Source organism: Triturus cristatus, chromosome 4_1 (assembly GCF_964204655.1).
Source record: "Triturus cristatus chromosome 4_1, aTriCri1.1, whole genome shotgun sequence".
NCBI lineage: Eukaryota > Metazoa > Chordata > Amphibia > Caudata > Salamandridae > Triturus > Triturus cristatus.
The window spans coordinates 651,798,767-651,824,782 of NC_140585.1; the positions used below are offsets into that span (position 1 = coordinate 651,798,767).

At 44.5% G+C, this 26,016-nt stretch overlaps 1 protein-coding gene across 3 annotated transcripts in view; it reads right to left on the bottom strand.

Moving 5' to 3' along the window:
- Positions 1 to 26,016, bottom strand: part of IRAK4 (interleukin 1 receptor associated kinase 4) — a 216,578-nt gene that overhangs the window by 47,648 nt on the left and 142,914 nt on the right. For all 3 annotated transcript variants that reach the window (XM_085653048.1, XM_085653050.1, XM_085653049.1), the window contains one exon: positions 19,078 to 19,187. In XM_085653048.1, the coding sequence (XP_085509174.1) occupies positions 19,078 to 19,187 (110 nt within the window). The remainder of the gene's footprint in view (positions 1 to 19,077; positions 19,188 to 26,016) is intronic.

Here is a 26,016-nt window from a genome sequence, read left to right on the forward strand (position 1 = left end):
CAACCCAAGTCCAAGCAACCAAAGGCAGAGGAAGCTCTAGTCCCTACTTCCAATAGAAAGCCCAACCATACTCTTAGTACCACACCTAGTCCATCAACCAATCACACCAGAAGCCCTAATCGCTACTTCCAATTAAAGGCCTAACCATAGCCCTAGTCCCACCCTAGTCCCAACAACCAATAACACAGGAAGCCCTACTCACTACTTCCAATAGAAATCCTAACCCTAGCCCTAGTCCCAACCCTACATTGATTGAGTCCCAGACCCAGAAACCAATCAGAACCCTCAAATACACAACCAATGAGGACACTAACCCTAATCCAATAGAAACATGAGATACAACCACCAATCAGTGTATACATGTACTAACCACTAGCAGACTATATAAGGTCCCAGGGACCTCAGAGAAGGTTTGCTGGCCAGGGAGTTGGGACTGGGGAGCTGCTTCTCTTGTTCAGAATCTCCTAGGAGACAGACCGGCTCAATCCACACTTTGGACTTCTGCAGGTAAGGGCCTAACTTGTCCACTGACAATGGTGTTTGTATAAAACTTTACTCCCTCTACTGGCCAGAAACACAGTCCCTATTAATCACAGTTTAAACAGCACAAAGAAGAGAACACTCTGATGTAGAATATCCCTGTTGCTGTTGTGGGGGGTGGAGGGGAGCTGGTTTCACTGACTTGTTAACACAAAATGGTGGCTGGAGGTGCACTGCTTAACATACAGGTCTTAGCACAGAGACAAGGGGAAATTTGGAGGGAAAACTGATAGTCCCCAGGAATGAGAGGGAAAAATACAGAGCAATCACAGGCAGGTTAAAACTACAATTTTAAACTGTAACAACCACAGGCAAAGACAGTAATCACAGATAGGGAAAATTGTTGCTTTAACTTTTTTAGCAAAGAGACAGCACTAGTCTGCCTCCTTATCACTTCCTGGACTCTACTCACTGCAATCTGGGGCACAGGTAGGCTGCAACTCACAAGATGGAGGAGAATGATTTGGGGTGCACCCAGCAAAGACTTAAGGGGCCTGGACAGGTGTGAGGGGAGGGCTCAGAGTTGCCTGGGAGCTGAATAGCCAATCAGCAGTCCTAGGCTGCTGGCCTGGGGGTGGGGGCTGGGACTAGGGAGCTGCTTCTCTTGTTCAGAATCTCCTAGGAGACAGACAGGCTCAAGCCACACTTTAGTAGGACAGAAAAGTATGTTGTGTAGCCCGGGTAGCAGCTCAGCAAGTTTTCTGCAGGGAAATTATCTTGCCTCAGCCCAGGAGGCTGTGACTGCTCTACTAGACCTGGCCTTTCAGTGTAACGTCAGACCAAGAGTGGCATACGCCTTAGTAATGGCCTGATGGATCCACCGACTGATGGTAGGGAAAGTTGACTTCTTCCCCTTGGTAGCCAACCCATAACAGACAAAAAGGGATTGAGAGGTTCTTAAAGGCTTAGTCTTATCCAGATAAACAAGCATGGCCCTCTTCACATACAGTGAAGATGGAACATCCTGATCAGAAGTGAGGACCGGAAGTAGTAGCTCTTTATCTGTGTGAAAACGTGACAGGATTTTCGACTGTAAAGCTGGATCCAGATGCAAAACAACAAGAACTTCAAGAATGTGTAAGTAATGATAAGGGCTGAAAATTCACCCAACTTCCTAGCCAACGTAATAGTCAATAAAAAAAGCTACCTCAGCAGGTAACCAAGGCAGGTCAGCTTGTTCCAATGGCTCAAAAGGTTCCCTCTGTAACCACTCTAAAACCACTGAAAGATCCCATGAAAGCAGAGGAGGGGATTGGAAAGGCGTTTTCACTCAAACCTTTAAGAAGTTTCGTAACTATAGGGAGAATATCTACGAGTTAACCCCTAGACCCTCTACAAAATGTAATGGCCGTACAAGCTGACATGAGACCGTGGAGCTGAAACCATTGCCTGGCTGTAGCTGTTGTCTGCTGCAACAAGGGACTGAGTCTGGACTAGAGAGTTACCATCCGGTTTTCTGGCAGGGAAACCCTTGTCTTCTCTGAATCGAACTGTGGTAAATAAAATATACCGGACTGAATTTCATACGGGATCTTAAATAAAGTAAAATAGCTCAAAATAACAAGAGGCAGAATCCGTGGTATAAGAGGTTTTCTAAATGGGCTTTATTCCATTCAAAATGGCCGACTCGAGTCGCGGCCTTCAGGTTCCGTCACCACGAGGGTTCAGGAAGTGAAGTACAATAATTCATTAACAGACATGTATTTTTATAATAAGTACATTACAATGAAACGAATGTAGAAGGCGTAACATTTGATAAGAAAAATGACGTGACAGTGACATAATCGAAACTAGGCGTAACAAGGAATAAAAGAAACATGATTGGTTTGTATTATCAGACATAGGTGGATCTATAAGATAATACTTGGCATAGATGCGCGCGCAGCAGCATGACGTGTAATTGACGTGCAACTAGGGGGTGAAGGGGACTTGACATTTAGCTCTACATGTGGAGACGAGAAGTCTGGGGGGGTCAAGTCAACCTAATCCCAAATCATATCTACCATCCTATGTTTGGAGAACTATGTTATCCACAAGGAAGGACTCTCGGACAGAATCTATTCTATACTAACTGTGTGTGCGTGTACAAGCGTCTAAGTGTCTATATGAGATGCGAGGGGCAGAAAACTTTCCATGGCAGCAGGGCTATGAATCACTTGCAGGAGGACGGAAAGGCTGAGTCCTTTGCTTGTGAGCTAAAGGAAATGTTTACCTAAATCACTGGACAGGAATGCATCGGCTGAAGAGCAAAATAGATAATTCGAAGGTGAAATACAGCTTCTTGGCAAGCATGCGAAAACTGGCCGAGGCAGGCACCGTTAGCTGCACAGGGAGTAGGACAAAGTTCATGGATACAGATGCGAGCTCAAGCTGAAGCTGTCAGAGACAGAGAGCAGGGAAAGGCTTTGAGGACAGAATCGGGCCTACTTGCCTGAACTGTAAAAATGGAGTAACTTAGCCATATAAAGTCGGTGGCCTTTCATACCTAGGGATCGAATATCCAGCCCATCAATGGCGGATCTGACAGAGAACATGTCGACGGTAGACACACATATGTTTGCGTCTTAGAAACTGGAACTGGAGGGAACATACATGTACTTGTAACATGCATATAGAACCGTTGGGGTCCAAGATAGGGGACATAACTGATCAGGAAAATCCACATTTCCACATTCCCTCCTTGTCCCCTTCTTGCCCTTCAAGAGATATCAATCTTCATTATTCCATCGATTTGCTCATGGAGCATCATTTCTTCTTCCTTCTTCTTCCGGCATTCTGAACGAGACCTTGGTGGTGGAATACACGATGTGGCACACAGACCACAAATCGCTGGTCCACATTGTAGACATAGACAGCAACTGAATAGTATGAGAAGGCCAATACCTAGGAAGGATAGAACTCTCCATCCCCAGGCTGATATCACACTCCAAAACCACCCGGGCCACGTCCAAGTGCCTGGATTCTCGTGTATCTGGCTTACAATCTTATGAAGGCGTGTTATAGCTTTATATACAGATGGCGAATTTTCTGGTATGAATATGCAGCAGCTGGATCCGATGACCCTGCAAGCTCCGCCCCTATCGGCCAGGATGACGTCAAGGACAAGACGATTCTGGAGAACAACAATTCTCATCGCTGATTGTTCCTCTGTCAGATTGCCTAGGGCGGCTATAGTCTCGTTTACTACAGCTTCAAGAGTCTTGGTGAGTCTGCGTATCAGCTTACTATTTGATATAGTACCTATATAGGGAAAGATACCTTTATTGAAATCTACATACTTGTCCCATGCCGTCTCAGTATAATCGACAACTGGGAGATCTCTTCGCTCTCTATTGTGTACTAAATGAACATTTCGATAATAATCAGGGGGAGCTAGGAAAACAGGTGGCAGAAGGAATGCTATGTAACAGGTACCATCCCAATCTAGAGGCAGACGCATATATGCCGTCTGGCCACATATGAAGTAAGAATGGCGAGAAGCTCTAAATGAAGATTTACCTTGATCACTATATTCTACTATAGTAACGCATTGGCTATGGCCCATGTGTATGGAACCAACTTTTCTCACACATAATTCACCCTTAACTGGAAATACTGACATAGTGGGCAGAATTAGTTCAACTTCGGATTTGACATTCAAAATCATAAGATTAGGCGTAAAATTACCTAATTTATACACTTCATTTTCTAAATCAGTTCCTGTTCTACTGGGGTGACCCTCCTTATTGGGGTGACAGACTTTGAATAAAACTAGATTCAGATTTCCCCATATCCAGTGTTGTTGATAAACTGCTGTGTCTGGGTCTATGGAATTTAATAAACTAAACCATGCTCCACAGGAGCCATTGTGTGTGAATGGATGTGGAAAGAAAGGCAGAACTCCTTTGTTATTCTGATAGGGAGGGAGTCGGCCACACACCCAACAATTGGTGGCATTACTAGTCTGATGGGAATGATGTAACATACTAATGAATGTGTTATTACGCAGCGCAAGTCTATAAGATAATTCATGTGGGGGTAAGTCACTAAAAGAATGTTCATCAGTTATATTGAAAGCACGTTTAGAAACAGGATAATACATATGCAACAATATACTTGCAGTAACTATTAAAAAACTCAAGAAAAACAAAATTAATAAAGTCACAATACAGTGGCTACGCAGTGATTTACAATACGCCTGTCGTTTCAACATTTCTCGGGTATTTTCTCTACTCAGGTCCAAGGGATACATGTCGGAGACAATTCAACCGCTTCACCTTGGAGAGGACTTAAACAATCAAATTGCTCGACTGTTTGGGCCTAAGCTTTAATTTATAGTACTGAGAGTCATTCTGTTCAACAAAAGGAAGTTTTGAATCAGTCTGTGAGGGAGTGCAGGGCACAGTGTCTATATCTGAAGGTAGTCCATGAAATTTTTTGACGTGACTTGAATGAATCCACCCTTTGCGTCCCTCGATCTTCACGGCTGTTCTTGTGGTCAACAGGACCAACTTGGGTGCTTTCCACCTGGGCTCCAGTTGACTTTTCCTGTCGAAATTTCTCACAAAGACAAGATTACCCGGAACAACGTCATGGGGTTTCGCCTCAGTGTTGTCGGGAAAGGCTGCAGCTACCTGTGAACGAGAAGATTGTAGTGCAGACATCAAGGAAGCCAAGTAATCTGTCAGCATGTTACAGTCAATATCAGTTATTTTACGGGGTATAGGCGTCCCCCACATATTCGGTGGTCTACCAAAGATCACCTCATACGGGGATAGCCCTGTTCTAGAGTGTGCTACCATTCTCATGTAAAAGAGTGCAACTGGTAATGCTACTATCCAGTCGACACCTTTCTCTCTACATATTTTGGACAGTCTGATTTTCAGTGTCTGGTTATGTCTTTCTACGAGACCTGCTGCCTCGGGGTGTCGGACACAGTGGAATTTCCACTGATATCCCAACAAGAGTGAGACATGTTTCATTAATTCGGATGAGAAAGGCTGACCGTTATCTGAATATACAACACGTGGTAAACCGTACCGTGGGAAGAATTCTCGAACTAGCTGCTTGGCAGTAGTCGAGGCAGTGTAATCTGATACGGGATACGCCTCTGTCCAACGGGAGAGAGCGCAGACAACTACGAGGACATATTTGAATCCTCGACAACGTTCCATCTGAATATAATCCATCTGGAGGACTTCAAAAGGATGGTCAGGAGGCTGAAATCCACCCTGCTCTACGGGAACACTCTTTCCTGGGTTAAACTGACAACATATCATACAGGTACGAACTTTTTGTTTAGCTGCTGCTCGTAAATGTTTATTGAACCAAATGTGCTGAATGCTGTCTAGCATAGCCTTCTCTCCTAAATGTGCTGGACTGTGAACTGTAGCTATAATGGCTTGAACCATGGAATCAGGGAGAAACCATACAGATTTCTCCTTCGTCATCCATCCTTGATCTGTCTGGATCCCTCCTAGTTCAGTCCATTTCTTTATTTCTTCTGCTGTGGCATGTGTCTGTATGTCAATTACGTCAAGTGCGGGATCCTTAATTGTCATACACTGTGTTGGTGTCTGAACTATTGGCTTTGTCATGTCTAATGTGCGATTCTGAGCAGTCTGTTTAGCTGTTTTGTCAGCTAAATCATTGCCTTGAGAAATGGTATCAGTAACCTTCGTGTGTGCTTTACATTTCATAATCGATATAGCAGTGGGTAAATGTATTGCGTCTAACAAAGCATGAATGAGGGGTCCGTGCTGAATGTGGGCACCATGGGAGGTTAAATAACCTCTCTCTCGCCACAGCACGCCGAAGTCGTGTACAACTCCGAATGCATAACGTGAGTCAGTGTATACATTAACTTTCTTATTTGTGGCTTGAATACAGGCTTGTGTTAGAGCAATAAGTTCTGCTGCTTGGGCTGACAAAATATCTATACAATTTGTTTCAATAACTTCAGTGTCTGTTGTGACTGCATACGCGGCCACTAAATCTCCTGTACTTGTTCTCATGCACGATCCGTCTACATACAACGTCAGGTCCGGATCTAACAATGGAACGTCTGTCAAGTCTTGTCTAGGTTTCGTCTTTATTTCAATGATTTCAACACAATCATGAGCTAGTGGGTCTGTTCCAATTACAGGTAATAGTGTAGCAGGATTCAATGTATTACACCGTCGGATCTTTATGTGTGGTTGAAACAATGTCAGTTCATAACCGGTAAGTCTTGCTATGGTCAAGTGTTGTGTTTGTGTTCGGTTCACAAGAACCTCTACTGCATGTGGTACTTGTACTGTCAATGGGTGTCCTAATACTATGGCATCGCTTTGTCTGATTGCTAAAGCTGTCGCTGCCACCGATTTCAGGCACGCAGGCAAAGCCTGAGCTACGGGATCTAATGTACTGGAAAAATAAGCACATGGCTTGCGTGATCCTGCTTGATCCTGAGTGAGTACTGACAAGGCAGTACCTTCGCGTTCTGTAACAAAGAGTGTAAAATGTTTGCTATAACATGGTGTTGCTAAAACAGGTGCTTGACATAAAGCTTTCTTTAGGCTTTCAAAAGCTTGTGTATGTTCCTGAGTCCAAGGGAGAACAGTCGATGTGGCTGCCTCCTGTGTGGTTAACTGAATGAGTGGTTTTGCTAGAAATGCGTACTGAGGGATCCACTGCCTACAATATGAAGTGAGGCCTATGAAAGCCCGCACCTCCTTCTGTGTCTGGGGTATTGACATGTTAGCAATTAACTGAATGCGATCTGGTGTAAGCTGCCTTCCCTCCTTGGACAGCGAGTGACCAAGATAAATAACTCGCTGAACACAGAATTGCAGCTTAGAAGGGGACACCTTGTGCCCCTTGTCGGCTAGGAAATGTAAAACTGTCAGAGAAGCCTTTTCACATTCTGGCTCGCTTCTTGCGGTGATCAGCAGATCATCGACATATTGAAGCAGTGCAGTATTGACTGGCATGTGGATACTGTCAAGTTCTCGTTTCAGTGCTTGGCTGTAGATGCTGGGGCTTTCTGTAAATCCTTGGGGAGCGCGTGAGAATTTAAAGCTGCGCCCATTTAAACTGAATCCGAACAAGTATTGGCTTTCCGGATCTATTGGGACGCTGAAAAAAGCATTCTTGAGATCGATTACAGTAAAGAATGTTGCTTCGGAATCAATTGCTGTCAATAATGATGATATATCAGGGACCACAGGGAATTGTGGTACAATACACTTGTTTAGTTCACGCAAATCAATAACCAATCGGTATACTGGTGGAGCAGTAGGATCAGTTCGTTTAAGAATCGGAATTATCGGTGAATTACATATATTGGAGTCTGTTTCTATAACTACTCCCTGGGCAATCAGCTCATCAATGATTTTCAGCAAAGCCACTACAGCATCATGCGGTAACTTGTATTGTCGCATTCGTGGTAGTACCACTCCTGCTTTCAATGTAACTCGATAGGGTGTAATGTTCATGCAGCCAACATCCGTAGGGCCTTGTGCCCATAGATGTACTGGTAAAGTCTGTAGTCGGGGATCCATGTCTCTGGACACATAGTGACCTTTAAAATCACGTAAAAACAACCTTACTCCTTCCGGAGAACAACATATTATGGCTCCTAGTGCTTTCAGAGTTTTAATTCCTAACAGATTTTCTGGGCATGATTTAGTAAGCAATAAATCTGTAGTTCGTGTCAAAGGTCCTATCGTAAGTGGTAGAGGCTGTGATACTTCATTAACAATAGGTTTTCCCGAAAAACCAAGGGAAACATTTTGAGAGCCTGAGAGGGGTGCCCCTGGAACTTCACTACGTTTTATAGTTGTTCGACTTGCCCCTGTATCGAGTAAGAATTTTCTATCTTGACCTAATAATTCACTATGTACATAAGGTCCTTCTTGATCTACAGGAATCTCGATAAGCGGTAAGTCGACTTCCCTCTCTAGGCTGGTTCATGCGTAATGCTGATATTCAGGGTATTCGTACTGTGCAGTCTGATACATTTGTCGTGTTGTTGTTTGTGTGGCAGTAGCAGGCAACGGTGGTGCAGCTGGCACAAACTGTATGGGTTGCTGTGAGGCTGGCATGGACTGTTGCTGAACTGGCATAGACTGTCCATGCTGCATAGCTCCTTGTTCATTCTGATCTTGTCTAACTAATCGTGGTCTCTCTTTTGCAATACCTGTAGCTATATTACGTTTCAGGACTGGGCAATCGTGTACATAATGGCCTAGTTGTTTACAGTAATTACAGGTTCCTTTTACAGGAACTGCAGAATCACCAGAATGTGTCACACCCTTTTTGTGACCATCTGCTGGTACTGTCTGAGAAACTAGCATTTTCATTTTTGTATCCTTCATGCGTCTATGCTCGTGTTCTTGTTCATCCCTAATTCTATTGTGATGATACTGTAACATTTGTAGCATTTGCGACGGAGTGTTACTTTGCCAGGTACTCTCGAATTTCAATATTCTATTCTTCACTGGAGGCAATGCATTTTCCACTAATTTTGTCACAAATAGATGTGGATATGAGTCACTACTTGCTTTTATACCACTATTTATACCAAAACATTTTTCAAATCGAGCATAATAATCGCTTGCGTCTTCATCTTGCTTTTGTTTACAGGCTGTGATTGCACCCCAATCTTCCTTTTTTGTAGTTAATAAACGTGGCAGTACCTGTACTAGTAAACCTGGTAACAGTTTAACTTTATCCCCGAGCCCCGAACCTGCAGTTCGGCCCCTTTCTTCCTCTGCTAATGCTGTCCAGTCTATCTTTTGGTCACCCACTTCCCACTCTTTTTCTTTCAGTTTTTCATAAATGCCAGCAGGCAAAAGCACCTTTAATATCGTCATAATATCAGGAAAGGTGTACTCTCCCATCAGTAACATGTCTTTAATTTCTCGGTGGAAACCCGCTGGGTCTTTGTCATGACTAGGTACTACTTTTTTCATTTCTAATAATTCCATTTTTGATATGGGTGTGTAAACAAATACACGGTGAAACTCATTGTCTTCGCCTTTTATTGGGTGCACTTCCCGTAAAGGATTTTGTCTATCCATGTAGTACGGTGCTCTTTCTCTGGGGGGCAAGGAGAGAGAATCCGGATTTACAAAAAGGACGTACTGCTTGCGTGACACTAATATCTCTTTAATTAGCTTGTTACTAGAACCTCTCCATCTGTTCGTGAGTAGTTCCGTTAATATATCAGGTAAAGGACCAGGGTCAGCATGTTGGCACTTATATAATATGAGGAGTTGCTGAATCATATAGATTCCAGCTAAACGTTGTTCATCTGTACTGAGATTAAAAAACGTGTGTGCTACGGTCTCATCACCGTATTTTTCAGGACTGTCAATCCAGTGAACGGCTGATCTGGCTAATTCTTGCTCATCCATGGAATCGAGGAGGTGGTAACCCCTTCGTTCTCGTAGTATCTTATCTGCGGCTTGAAACGAATGTTCAGGAGACTTCAGATTTATTATAGGCGTCGGATACGTTCTGCTATTATTTGGGCATACAGAATGTATTGGATCAGGAAAACATCTAGTATTTTCACAGGATCTTCCTCTGCCTACATAGGCTATGGTCTCTGACTGTCTTGCGGAATTCCCTGATTCGGACACTTCATCTTGCTCAAACTCGTCTGTTCCCAATCTTTCTTCATGAATACGCTCTATTTCTTTACGGATTTTTCGGCACATGGCTATTATACAATTTTGCTTATCGTGTCTCCCTTCTGATATATTCTGACTCCATCTTGTAAGAATAAGCATTGCATTCGGGTCTACCCCCGGACGATCTTGATTTCTGATTACACAGTTTATGAGGAAACGTAACAGTTCCCCCTGTATCTCTACTTTCTGGAATTCCATAGCTCTGTTAATACATCCTGGATCTCGTCCTGTTTGAACAAAATGATATATGTTGTCTAGATGCGTAGTCATCCCTGGTAACCTTGCTAAATACTCTGCGGCTCGCCTGATACGTAATGATGCCAGGACCATTTCGTCCTCTTTACCAACCACCGGGTCATATCTACAATTTACAAGGAGTTCCTTAAGCGTACGTTCACTTACGAATTTAGGTGTACGTGAATGTGCTGACTCTTGAAAAACAAGTTTATTTATTCTAGGTGGTGTAAAAGTACTGCTAGCACCTCCCGTGGCCCTATCTGGGGCGTCGGGTGTGAATGGGTTCGTTGAACGTGACACAGCAACTATGGGTGTCGATACCTCTGTAGAGTCGACTGCGGAGACAGATGCGGAAACAGATGTGCTTGCCGACGCTTGTGTCGGAACTTGCTGTTGCACGGGGACAGATACCTGATCCTGACGTTGAACCCCTACACCAGACGGTCTATGTGGTGCGGCGTTAGCATACTCGGGAGCTGCGTCGTCTAGATATGAGGAAAGAAAAACATCTTCTGCGGTTCTGGGATGCCCTTTTGGATGTACCTTAATTGGAAATAATGGGGGTGGCAAATCTTTTGGCATCTCTGGAGCAGCCTTAGGTAGTCCTTCGGCTAGAAGGGGATACATACCATTCATAAGAGCATTTCTTTGTCTATTCACTTGTTCTGATCTCACTCGGATACCTTCCTCAATTAATATATTTTCTTGAACTTTATTTGAACTTTCTTTACTCCTCTCTTCTTGTCTACGTGCTTTTTCTGTTCGTCTATGAGATTCTTTACGCCATAACTCAACAGCGTCTTTCTGTGACTGTCTGACCTTTCTTTTCCATAACTCTTCCTCCACTTTCATGATGCACTCTGCATCCCAGGTTCCCGCTGCGGGCCACCTTTGACTTTCCGGTAATCCCTTGGTATAATCTACCCATAGATCAAGAAACAATATGGCATCTAAGCCATGTTTATGGTACATGAAATGCCCTGGAGTGTCCCTAGGAGGAATAGGAACTGCTTCTTCAAGCACCCCTTTTCTGGTAGTAATCTGTCTTAACTTCGAGAAGAGCGGCATATTGACAACTGATCTGATACTTACTCTTGAATTTTCTTAATACGAAAAACACAATAATGAACGGTGAACAATGAACAATCATTCATACCACAATATGCAAGACATTTCTGAATACTTTAAACATTAAACATTAAACATTTTAACAATGATCGACAATGATGACAGTCTGCCTAACTAATCACCACGCTGAATTCTTGACAATAACTGAATACTTCGGAATACTTGATATACTGCTAAACAGTACATATACACTGCTAAACAGTGCAGACCGGATTTGTGTACCCAAATCCGTCTTGACCGGCACAACCTATGTGCGCGTCAACACGCCTCCCCGGCGATGGTACTCACCGAGTAGCTCCTTGAAACGGAAGGCCTCAGAGAATGGACAGGACTCGATAACTGCGGACATCGGATCCTCGGGACATCGGGATTTCGGAAAACCTGGTGGGCCTCTGTATACCTCGGATCTTGCTCTCTCAGCTAGGCTCTGGTCGGGATACTTCGCACTTCTCACCGCCTCGTCTGGGTTGATCGCAGCCTCAGTCGCCCCCGCTTGACCGGAGGGAGCTTACAGGAAATCCTGCTGGTACGCGTTTATGGTCCGTCCAGCTGTGGCAGGAGACCGGGCCTGCAACGCACCGCCGGCGCGTGAGATGAGAAAGTGTCCCTGTTCGGGCGCCATTCTGTGGTAAATAAAATATACCGGACTGAATTTCATACGGGATCTTAAATAAAGTAAAATAGCTCAAAATAACAAGAGGCAGAATCCGTGGTATAAGAGGTTTTCTAAATGGGCTTTATTCCATTCAAAATGGCCGACTCGAGTCGCGGCCTTCAGGTTCCGTCACCACGAGGGTTCAGGAAGTGAAGTACAATAATTCATTAACAGACATGTATTTTTATAATAAGTACATTACAATGAAACGAATGTAGAAGGCGTAACATTTGATAAGAAAAATGACGTGACAGTGACATAATCGAAACTAGGCGTAACAAGGAATAAAAGAAACATGATTGGTTTGTATTATCAGACATAGGTGGATCTATAAGATAATACTTGGCATAGATGCGCGCGCAGCAGCATGACGTGTAATTGACGTGCAACTAGGGGGTGAAGGGGACTTGACATTTAGCTCTACATGTGGAGACGAGAAGTCTGGGGGGGTCAAGTCAACCTAATCCCAAATCATATCTACCATCCTATGTTTGGAGAACTATGTTATCCACAAGGAAGGACTCTCGGACAGAATCTATTCTATACTAACTGTGTGTGCGTGTACAAGCGTCTAAGTGTCTATATGAGATGCGAGGGGCAGAAAACTTTCCATGGCAGCAGGGCTATGAATCACTTGCAGGAGGACGGAAAGGCTGAGTCCTTTGCTTGTGAGCTAAAGGAAATGTTTACCTAAATCACTGGACAGGAATGCATCGGCTGAAGAGCAAAATAGATAATTCGAAGGTGAAATACAGCTTCTTGGCAAGCATGCGAAAACTGGCCGAGGCAGGCACCGTTAGCTGCACAGGGAGTAGGACAAAGTTCATGGATACAGATGCGAGCTCAAGCTGAAGCTGTCAGAGACAGAGAGCAGGGAAAGGCTTTGAGGACAGAATCGGGCCTACTTGCCTGAACTGTAAAAATGGAGTAACTTAGCCATATAAAGTCGGTGGCCTTTCATACCTAGGGATCGAATATCCAGCCCATCAATGGCGGATCTGACAGAGAACATGTCGACGGTAGACACACATATGTTTGCGTCTTAGAAACTGGAACTGGAGGGAACATACATGTACTTGTAACATGCATATAGAACCGTTGGGGTCCAAGATAGGGGACATAACTGATCAGGAAAATCCACATTTCCACAGAACAATGCCCTGATGAACTGTCTCCGACGTACAGGGAGTAGATTTGATTTCTCCTGGTTCAGTAGCAGTCCCAGAGATGACAGCAATTGAGTGGTCTGTTAAACATATTTTGATTCATGGGAAAAGAAGATGCCACATTTAACCAATCATCTAAATAAGAAAGAAAAATGAACCTAATGCAAATGCAAGTGATCGACCACTGGAGCAAGTACCTTTGTGAAGATCCTCTGAGAGGAGGACATGCCGAAAGGCAGCACTCTAAACTGAAAATGATCATTGGCCACCATGAAACGAAGGTACTTCTGAGAACTTGTATGAACAGTGTGTTGTAAGTCAATGCTGGCAATCCAATCCCCTTGTGAGATAGCTGGGATGATCAGCTGCAGTATCGCCATTGTGAATGGAAGTACTGCAAAAAGGCGTCGAGGTTTTTCAAATCCAGGATGTGTCAGAAACTTTCGGCTGGTTTTGGCACCAAAAAGAAAGTGGAATAAAACCCTTACCGATGTTGGTGGGGTGGGGAGGTTAGGGGCTGGAATAAATGCATCCTTCTGAAGCAGGTTTTCTACCCCAGAAGAATGGCCTGAAACTTCACAGGATTCTTGGCAGTAGTGTCTTAACAAAGAATGGTTCTGCAGGTAGAATGCGAAATACAATTTGATAACATTCTGGACAATGTTGAGCACCCATCTGTCCGAAATTATGGCTTGCCAGTTTGGAAAACAAGCAGGATATTTTTGCTCCCACCATATCGGATTGTTTGTCATTTGTTGGGATCGCACCTGAAGTCGGGTTTTGCCACCGGACGCTTTTATCCGAGCACAGCCACGAAAGGGCAGCTTACTTCGAAGAGTCTGATTGTATTTCTTATGGATAAAAGGATCAAAAGGCTGAATAACCTTTTTCTTCTCAGAAGCCTTCTTTATCAAATCCTTCAGTTGGAGAGAAAACATCTTATTTCCTGTAAAAGATAGTTGCAGGATAAGCAATTTTGGGGATTTTCCAGTTTCCATAATTTCAGCCACAAATGGTGACAAGCAGCAATAGAAGCTCTATCTGCAGCAGCAGAATGTCAGAAGTGTTGTTCTGCTCTTTAAGGGCATCAATCAAAAGCTGGAAAACCTTTAGCAATGTTTGGGAGCAATATGCTACATAGGTAGCAGCCCTAATTGAAAAATAACAGGCAGCATACAACCTTTTTAATGAGGATTCAACTTTCTTGTCAACTGCATCTGCCATAGACACCTCTTCAAAGGCCAAAGACTAATTAACTTTAGGCTGCTGTAGAAACCTTTCCTCGAATGACTGAAGCACGTATCTCTTTGCTAGGAAGAGTAAAAAACTGATCTTATCAATGTCCTTCCATTCTTTTAAAAAACACACCTTCAATTACTTCATGAATGGGTTAAGTCATCAGCCACTGGGTTCCTGTACAGTGAGAGGACTTTATCCTCCACCTATTGCTTCTCTTGAAACCAACTTTCTCTCATATGTTTCAACGTCCTCAAATTCACAGCTGTGCACATATCTGCCTTTGGGACCCATACCCGAATCCTCCAATTCCTCAGGAGACAGTTTTTGCTTTTTTGGCATTGACTGAGCCAAGGCTGAAAGGACCGATCATCAATAAAAATCTGCAACTCGGAGCAAGAGACTGACAAGACTTCCTCCTTCACAGACTGCTGAGCAGAAGAACTGGGAATCGACTCCATTATATCAGGAAAACACGCTAGAGCAGCGTCTTCCTGTTTAAATAGGTTGTCCATCAACCAAATCACAGCTCGCTAGAGCGGATTCCCCAATAAATGCACTGGTGCCAGAGTGAGTTACTGATCAACGCAAGCACAGAGACCAGCGAGACAGAGTGCAAAACCATACCGCACTCATGCTCTACTCCTGACAGGACACAAGATTACAAAAGGCCCCCACCCCAGCTCAAGCACCTGAGCAAGGCGCGCGAGTTCTGGCAGCAGCACCAGCGGTAAGAAGGACAGTAAACATTCAGTAGAAAAGAAAATTAGAAAGAAAGTACAGCTTACCTTGCCGAAATCATAAGGTTTCTCATCCTCGAAAGAAGATGGGGACAGGAAGTGGTTAGGGGGAGGCGCCTTTTACACTACTGTTGGATTCATTTTTTAATAGAAATAGGAGAGGGCTTAGAAAGCTTCTCTGTCGCGAGGCGGCCTCATAGGTTTTGGCTATGACGAGGAGGACATATGTAGTGGTAATGTGTCCTGCAGTTCAGATTCAGTGAAGAATTTCCACCCAACACTTCCTGTTCATTTGTCAAGACTGTCATGATTGAATTTCCCCATCTATCCTCTTCCTTCAGTTCTCTTACATCACCTACTACTTTTCCTTCCTCTTTTGCCAGAAAAGTATGCCTTAACTTATTTAAACTAGGTTTGCTGAATCAACATTCTAAAAGATTATTAAATGCACTGTTAGATATAGGATATCTGGTTGGCTAAGGCTTGCACCCAAGCCAGGCAGAAACCACCACTCTATTCAGGACAAGGGAGTTACACTTCTAAAATAACCCCTGCTCACCCGCTTGGTAGCTTGGCACAAGCAGTCAGGCTTATCTTCGAGGCAGTGTGTAAAGCATTTGCACAAAACCAACAGTAATACAATGTAAGCACTACAAACGGACACCACAACAATTTTAGAAAAATATCCAATATTTTTATATAAACAAGATCAAATACGATAAATATCCACAATACAGTACTTCAGAAATAGTTACTTTTCAAAATGTCTTTAAGTTGCAAAATACGTTGAAAAACAAAGTTCGTACGAGCCGGTAGCTCAGTCCGAGCCTACCGCGATGCTGAAAACAACAGAGTCTCGCAGTTCCAGCTGACCGCGTCGCTATGGGCCAGCAACAGCGGGACAGATTTGTTCACAGTACCTTTCTTAGTGTGACCCACACGTCGGTGCGCGTCGGTCTTGGCATCCGTCGCTGTTACTGTGCAAAGTGGCAGCGGTGTACGGTGCGGTGCCTCTCGATGCGGTGCGAGCAGCGGCTCGGTGACGATCGTTCAGATGGCGTTGGTGAGACCAAGGCGGGCGGTGCAGGGCGAGACGATGCTCGATGCAGTGCTGGCAGGTTGCAGTGCAGGTGACAGAGCCGGCCGTGGCGTCCGTCGCGGTTACTGTGCAAAGTAGCAGCGATGCACGGTGCGGTGCCTCTCGATGCGGTGCGAGCAGCGGCTCGGTGACGATCGTTCAGATGGCGTCGGTGAGACCAAGGCGGGCGGTGCAGGGCGAGGCGGTGCTGGATGCGGTGCTGGCAAGTTGCGATGCGAGCGACAGAGCCGGTTGGCGGGAAGTGACACTGGCCGAGTCGGACAGCTGTGCGTGACGTCGGCGAGACCATGGTGGGCAGTGCAGGACGAGGCGGTGCTGGATGCGGTGCTGCCAAGTAGCGATGAGAGCGGCAGAGCCGGTTGGCGGGAAGTGACACTGGCCGAGTCGGACAGCTGTGCGTGACAAGTCGGTCACGGGTGTCGAGCCAGCAGCGATCGTGGCGGTGAGCCCAGGCCAGCGAAGTGAAGTGAAGCGAGGCGATGCAGGTTGTGGTGTCTCTCGATGAGGTGCAGGCAGCGGCTCGGTGACGGAGTCGGTGAGACCAAGGCTTACGGTGCAGGGCGAGTCGATGCGGCTTGCGGTGCCTTCAGGACACAAGGCCAGCGACGTAGTCGGTTGACAGCGTCGGTCGCGGTTCCCTCTTCTCTGTGGCAACTGAAACAGCGGTTCAAGAAGCGGTACCCAGAGGTTGGTGAAGTCTTTGCAGTCCCTGAGACTTCTTACCAGGAGGCCAGCTCGGTTCAGGCCCTTGGAGATACTCAGCACAAGTAGAGAAAGTGCAGTCCAGTTCTTTCACTGCCCAAGGCAGAAGCAGCAGCTGCAGGCCAACCCAACAACGAAACAACACAGCAAAGGGACAGTACTCCTCCTGGCAGCTCTTCCAGCTCTTCGTCTTTGCAGGTTCCTTGAGTCCAGCGAGATCTGTGAAGTCTTTTCTATCCCTGAGACTTCCAACAGGAGGCAAGCTCTACTTCAAGCCCTTGGAGAAAACTAACAGCAGGATGATGAAAGCACAGTCCAGTCCTTTCCCTATCCAAGGCAGAAGCAACCACTGCAGGCCAACCCCTCAACTCGCAGCATAGGGGCAGTTCTCCTCCTCCAGCTTTCCTGGTTCTTCTTCCTGGCAGGTTTCCTTAGTTCAGAAGTAATCTAAATTGTTGGGATCAGGGTCCTACTACTTATACCCCAAAATCCTTTGTCCTCTGAGGGCAGAGGGGCCTTTGCCTAGTCCAAACCAGTTCTGGTCAGTCCTGGAGCACTTTGTTTACATGACTCCTTCTTTTCTTTCAGAGTGCAGGGCAGAGACATCAGACGCACTGCAGGAGGTGGAGCCCGCATTGGGGAGGGAAAGCACAGCCCTATTCAGGTCCCAGGTGAAACTCCTCCCACCCATCTACATGGAGATCTCTCTATTCAGCCCTGTGCTGACTCACCCTGTCTCCGGGAATTCCCCAGCCCCTGGAATTCCCCAGCCCCTGTCACTCAAACTCCAGACAAGGAATACACAACCTAGCAGAGGCAGGTTTGGATGGTCAGACAAGAAAAGACCTACTTTCTAAAAGTGGTATTTTCAAACTCAGAATGTTAAAAACAACTTCACTAAAATATGTATTTTATCATTCTGAGTTCAGGCATACTAAACTCTAATTTCTACCATGTTCCCTGGGTCAGTTAGGATTATAGGATGTAATAATCCAACTGCCCATTCTGGCCTATGGAGAACAGGTAGCCTTGCAATAGTGAAAAACGAAGTAGGCTGTAATTCACTATCAGGACATGCCACACACACCAGGGCATGTCCTACCTTTCACATAAAATGCACCCTGCCCACAGGGGTACCTTGGGCCTACCTTAGGGGTGACGAACATGTAGAAAAGGGAAGGTTTAGGGACTTGCAAGTGTGTGCACTTGCCAAGTCGACATGGCAGCCCCAGGCTGCACACAGGCTCTAAAATGGTAGGCCTTAGACACACTTTACAGGCTGTTTGCATGGGTGGCACAATCCAGTGCTGCAGCCCACCACCAGCATTTGATTTATAGGCCCTGGCACTCACAGTGCACTTTACTAGGGACTGGCACATAAATCAAATAGCCAATCATGGAAACACCAATCAAAACACAGTTTACACAGAGAGCATATGCACTTTAGCACTGATCAGCAGTGGTGAAGTGCCCAGAGTCCTAAAACCAACACACACAGGTCAGGAGAAAATAGGAGGAAAAAGCTAAAACTTTAGGGATAACCCTGCAAAAAGGGCCATTTCCAACATGCACTATAAAACAAACAATGACTTGCCAAAACTAAATTTAACAACTTTTTTTATGTGAACATGTTTTCCTGTAGTAAACGAAGACTGACCGAGTCAGACCTATTTTTACATGACCACAGACAACCTTTGTGCACGACCACTCGAATTAACCTCATTTAGCGGAGGTTTTAAAATCTAATGAGCAATTAGCAGCAGGCTAGGTATTTTAGGACCTGGAATTTATTTATTTAGAAAGACCTAATGAACCCTTTTACTGTCTACTGCAAGCCCCAGATACCCGAGTACGCGCCTGAAAAGCCATAATGTAAACAATTTTACTTCCCAAAACGACATTTTTCATTCTGGCTTACCTTTTAATATCTCTGTGAACATGATGGTTTTCATGTAAATAATGTATGCCATTCACTGTGCCACGAGCGATTCTAAACCGAACAGTCCAGGAGAGCGGAGCCGTGCCGTCCTTGAAAAGAAATAAGTAGATCAAAATGTATAATAACAGTGGTGTAAGCAGTGTGTCATGGGCCCTAGTACGAGGTAGGAAATAGGGCTCCCGGGCCACTGTTTGAACTGTGAAATACTGCAATAATCAAGGTTCAGTGGATCCCTCAGGCCTCTGGACCCTGGTGCCACTGCACTTGCTGCACCAATTGAAGCTATGTCCCTGCTTTTGAACTGTGACTCTCCACATACCAGCGCTATTCCATTTGCTAACTGAACCTAAGATTAGGTGGGCGGGATTTGCGTAGTCGCGCTATGCAAAGCTCCGCGAAACGGTAAAAAATCTCCACGAGCACACACAAATTCCGCGAACATGCGGAATTGCTTGTTCGCGATGCTTTTTTCCTGTTCGCGAACACTGTTTGCGTGCTCGGGGGGAAATCTCACGAACACGCATTTTGAGAACGCGAACAAGCAAAAAATTCAGAACGCAGAATTTTGGGCAATTCCGCATTCTCAGCGGAACGCGAAATTACTCAAATTCCGCGAGCGGAACGGAATTTACCGCCCAGGCCTACCTAAGATGGCTGAGTGCACTATTGTATAGGGCCAAACAGTTATTCACACAAAAAACGAAAACAGTAGATTTGCAGAAACCAAAGAATGAAAAGTTTTTTGCATTTATCATTTAGTGAATACAATATTCTTAATCATAAGGTAAACTTACTATAATTTAACGGCTTTCCTCACTGATGGTTTTTGTTCTCATTTTAGGGGGTGGGTGGGGATTGTTGTTGAGTTTGTCATCTGTTGGCCAATGGACATAGCATACGCTTTCCCCCATTAATAACAGAAATCAAGGCTCTTTCGCAACAACCTTGATTATAGTGAATCTAGGAGTCCTTTCGAATAACTGCAAACCACTTTTAGGTCTTGTGTTTAAGACATATTGTCTGCAGTACAATATACTTAGTGGTCTTTCGGTCAGCCTACTGAGTCTCATTGGTTGACCTTCTTGTTAATCAGGTGTGCTTGTTACTATTTGGTTGCTTTCCTTCCTCTTCTTGTGTTTGTACCCCCCTTGCAGCATAACCGCATTATCATCCTTTTTGAGTGAATGGTTTGGATCCTTTGATGAGTCACATCAGAGAACCCCTTTTTTCCTGTGGTTTCAGTGCACCATGGAAGTGCATGTCCTTTATTGCTCTCCCATTGTGTGCTGCTTTCCCCTTCACATACCTGCTTATCCCCCACACTCCCTGAGTTGCTTTCCTCACCCCTCCCACTCGAATTTTTTTAAATTAATAAATCACTTCACATTGCTTCACTGCCGATATTCATCAATGGCGTTTACTTGCTACCGACACCTAAATCCCACCCCTGTTGCTGTCCAACCTATCCATGTCAATTTTTTTTACTTACAGGAAGAGCGGCAGCAGCAATTTGGTACTGGGCTTTCTGCAAATGCACTATCACGCATCTTTTTTTATTTTTGTTTTTAGTTTTAAGACTCATGTCCAACACTTGCTGCAGTAAATAATAAAATTTAAAAAAGCCAAAATGGTCCCTGCGTCATGATGGACATGTGTGGTGATGTGTGAATGCACAAGCATCATTTCACAAGTTCTTTTTTTGTTTTTAGGTCGATGCTGAGCAGCATTACAAAAAGCATTAGCAAGGCTAAAGGAGTGGCTTATTGGCTTTGCTAGTGTTTCTTTAACCTCTTCAGCGCTGCGCGGATTCCCGCGCAGTGCTGAAAGATCTGAGCGCGGGCGGGGCCATGACGGAACGGTTCCGTCATAAGCACAGCCCAACCGGCGTGCATGACGGAACCGTTCCGTCATCGAAGAGGTTAAGTCAGTGCCGTGGCTGCTGTTTTTTTATATGAATATCCTGAGGTCATATTAGTGGATGAGTAGTAAAACATGAAATTGCAGTACTCAGAAAGGGCATTTAATTTGATTTCATTCCCAAACAGACGTTTAAACTATTGTGGTTAAACAACAATTAAGTAATGCAGTTTTACTTCCAAATAAATAAAATAAATTCTAGTTTACTGTATTCGGCATATATACGTAAAAGGAAACCTGAAACATTATATGATACTTATGATTTCCCCTCGATTTTTAGTACTTGGTTGTGAGGTCCCTGCTATTCCCCTGTCCCCGATGCTCCCGTGAAGGTGAGTATGGCTCCTCGGGGAACTGAAGATGGTCATCATGGCAGAAGAGCTCCCCTCCCTCTGCACCAGCAGCTATTAGGTTTGTGCCCATATAGGGGAGCATGTCTCTGCCACTGAACCATGGTGCCCCTACCCTAGCGACCAGAGAGCCCTACTGTACACTGTTGAACCTGTTCATCAACGGGTGACCCTTAACCTTCACGGACTCTCCTGGCAGAGTAATGTATAATCCTGCTTACCATGCCAACCTAGTGCCAACCTTCAGCCTTCTGACCTCCAGAGCCCTACACAGTTACCCAAGCATCAAAACTGCCAATCAGCACCACTGCTACTTTACTTGTGGAACATTCTGCCAGTCTCCTGCCTCTCTGCCCAGTCCCTCCGCATCCCAATCGCCTCCACTACTCCATACCGTGCAGTCCATCCATGCGTCTGGAGGTCCGCCTGTTGACCCATCAGCTACCTCTGCCGTCCAACACACGTTTCTCTGCCGTCTCTGCACACCTCTTACACTGTACCCTCTATATAGTTCTCCTTTAATGCCCTGGCACTATTCTACCCCGCGCTCTGCCCAGCCCTCCCTCTCAGCATTTGCACTGCCCACCAACTTCTTCAATACACTGCTTCCACCAACCTATATGCATATCTTCGCCCCTCAGTCTCTGCACACCCTATCAGTCTTAACTGAAGGCCTCCACTCTTTCCCCAATGCACTGGTCTTTCTCCAGCACGGTCTTCCCCGTCAGCCTCTACACTGGTCTTCTCTCCCCAGTCTCTGCACTCATTCCCGCTCAGCCCTGCTGTGCTCCCAGCTACTGTCTAACTCTCTTCAGGCTCTACACTTCTCTTCTCTGCTTTCCTCCTCAGCCTCGCCCTGCTCACTTCCTCAGCTCTGACTCCCTTCTGTACCCGGTTTCTTCACCGATGCCCTTCCCTCCCCCTGTGTCTCTGTACTGCTGTTTCTCTCTGCCTGGTCTTCCGCTGTCCTGCTCTTCACCTCTACCCTGCTTTGCCTCTCTACCACTAGACTGCTCTCCTCCTTCATCTCTGCACTAACCTCTGCCTTCCAGGAACTTTACTGTTTTTGACACCAATTCTGCATTCTCCTACCTCACCCTCCTCTGTTCACTTAACCAACTGCCACTACTCGGCCAACGGTGGGCAACTCACACGGGTGAGACAGCAATGCACGTTTGAACAGAGAGCATTTTCTGGGCTGAACCTGAATCATTCTCATCACGAATTGGGAGAAGTGCATGTTTTGAAGTTAGATCTCTGCTTCTTCCTCATTTACCTTAGCTTGCTTTTGCAGGGAGAGAGTACTTGTGTGACCTGAATGCAGTAAAATGCCTTTGGTAAGGCCAACACTCCTGGATCTAAGCAGGGTTAAGTGCAAGAGGATTCTTCACAATTTGTGTATGATAATGTCCTTGGCATTTGCAATGAGCCCCAGCCCAGATTACTATTGGTGGTGTGAGCCACTCTTGTGTACACTTGCAGCTCTTACTGTTGAAATGTCCTGTTCCAGAAACCAATGTTCATATCCATTGCCATACATGAACACCAATGATTTTAGATTGCAATATGGGTCCCTTTGCCGTTCCTGAGTGAAGCATAATCTTTGCTCAGTAGACAATCCACCAGATAAATTTGCAATTGTTAAAATGAATGTTTTTTTTTTAAAAATCAGCCTTCGCCTGATATGTGGACACAAAAGATTTTCTTTTTGTCTTTGGGTTGCTATGACCTGGACAATGTCTTTTTTAGGTCTCTCTTATAGATTGCTTAAACATAGTAGCATATAACAGAAATAAGGGAATTAATATTAAATGGCAAAAGGTTGATAAGATGGCCTTTCTCACAGACCTTATGACAAATAACAAGGCTGATATTGAGACAGTGCTCTCAGACTCCGCTGTATCGGAGAATGTCATAGTCTCCTTTACAATTTTAAATGGTCTCATGGCAGATAAACTATGTAAATGTAATAGAAAAGCTTCTGAAAACCCAAGATGGTTTATTAAGATCTGCTCTGAATCCCATAAGGCGCTATGGTCGGCCTTAAAAAAGACCCAGAGGAATAAGGATGAAATAACAAAAGCCAGGAAAGATTAAAAAAAAGGTAATTAGGGAAAGGAAACAGTACCTGAAGGATAAGGCCTGGGAAGATCTAAAAATTGCCTCGACCCTAAAAGACTCATGTGCTTTTTGGGAGGTGGGAAACTCAATTTCTATGCCCAAATTAGATACCATAGTCCAGCTGAAGCCTGGGTAAATCACTTTTTGTAAATATTTTCGCCGAAATCAAGGATAGTAAACGGATCTAATACCCTAAAAACTCCCTGTGATATAATATCCGCCCAGGCCTTAAGCAGCTCGATAGAGGTGAGTGAGGTACTGTTGGCTATAGAGAATAGTCGCCCAGAGAAAGCCCCGGGCCCGGACAGACTGCCGGATGACCTAAGCAAGTATTTACCAGATTTTTGGGCCCCTTTGATTACAAATGTTTTAAAGGCTGCAATAGTGTGCTCACTAGTCATGACCTGGCAAGAAGTCATTATGGTCTCGATTTTTAAAAAGGGATATAAAACTCAACCTCACTGCTACCATCCAATTTCCCTGCTCGACAGTTCAGTCAAAATCCTGGGCAGGATAATCTGGGCAAAATTAGAACTCTGGGCGCTGAAACATCAGGCGCTCTCGATCTATCAATTTGGATTCCGGCCAGGACTTGGAATTGTGGAACAAACATTAAATCTGGCATTAATTGTCCAAAAATATACTAAAGCACAAAAGGGTTGTGTTCATCCAGCCTTTATGGACCTAACCTGAGCTTTCGATAGAGTGAATCACAGCCATATGGGGGTAAGGCAGGGTTGTGTCCTGGGCCCATTCCTCTTTTTATTATACATTAATGGGCTGGGAGATCAATTGTGTAAGGTAGGGAAGGACACCCCAAGATGTAACTCGTGCCAAATCCCCGTACTATTATACTATTATATGCGGATGCCGCTGTCCTGATAGCTAGGACAGCATATGGCCTACAAATACTGCTGCTTGATTCTTTGAATGTTTTTATGAATGATCTGGGGCTTTGGGGGGGGGGGCGTTGAAGACGTTAAGAAAGTCCTACATTTTACTTACCTGGGGGTACCATTTGATGTTGATTTTAATCAGAAACATGCTTTAACCCGTTCGATGCACCAGCACTACCTCCGCAGTGCTGCGCACGTCCGTTGGCCGAAGCGGCCCCGCCCGCCCAAGAATTTTACGCCGCGGTGAACGGGTTAAATATTAGAATTATGCAATTTCAGAAATCAATTGATGCTATTTTTAGATTTGCTAAAAGATGGGGTCAGAAACCAATGAAAGAGATTTCATGTATTTACAAGAGTAAAAGCCTTTCAGTGGTAACTTTTGGGGCAGGGGTTTGTGGATACGCAAATTATAAATCACTTCAAATAATAGAGAACAAGATTTAAGAAGACTTCTCTCAGTCTCCTAGAGTTCCTCTGTTTCTTTCTGTCATGAAGAATTCGGTCTGGGTTATCTGAAAGACCACATTGTGTTACAACCATTGTTGCTCTGGGTAAAAACCTGGAAAAAATCCAGAGGCTATCCTTTGTATTGACTAGGTTGCATTTAAAAACCATACATTTCTTAGTTGCTTTTCCTATTCAAGGCTCATGGTTTGCATCACTTTCTGTCTGTCCTTGTAACAGTTGTTCATGCCAAAACACTACGCACTTTATTTTATTTTGCAGATTTTATACCCCCCAGAGGAAGCAGTTCATTCTCCCATTATTACTAGCAGCAGGGATCAGAAATTATAAACTGGCAATGTAATATCTACTATCCCTACGAACAAATGAGATTATATATTGCATTTTAAATTATATTTTCATTGTTTTTAAGATTTGTAATAGATATTAGTCAAATGTTATAATCTGTAAATTTTGTGTATGTTGATTTGCTGTCTCTTAAATTAATACATGTATGTGCAATCTTGTATGGCTCTTTTAGAGACAAATAAAATATTCTTGACTGAGATTGCTTAAACGGTCTGTTGCTGAAAGACATATTGTGTACAGAACCAAAACTTAGAATGGGCTTTTGGTCAATAAATTGCTTAACATTAGGTGGCTTTCTTGTCAATCTCATTTGCTTGCTTTACCTCCTCTTCTGGCATTTGGCTCTCCGCTGCAGCATATCTTCTGTACCGTCCTTTTAAATGGATGTCTTATTAGCCTGCCTTGGCTGATATTCTGGGTACTAATTTTATCTTTTTGTATAAGAACACCATGGAAGTAAATGTTTTTTGACTATCTACCCTGGTTGCTACTTCCTCTTCCTAACACCGCCACAACACTTTCCGTGTTGCTCCCCATCTCATTTGTTGCTTCCCTTGCCCCTCCATGCTCTTCTTTACTATTTCCAGGAGCTCACGTTGCATTCCCATCCTGCTCTGCTCAACCTTGTGTTACTCATCCCTTTCCCACTGTTGCCATCATCTCCTATTTTCTCAATTGCTCCCTCAGCCCTTCCCATTCTATTTTGTTAATTTGTATTTGTGGAGGGCCACTCCTCTACTGTAATATTTACAAAAATATTGTGGCAAGGGTCGTAGATTTTTAATAGATAATATTTTGTTTATGATATTCCAATACCA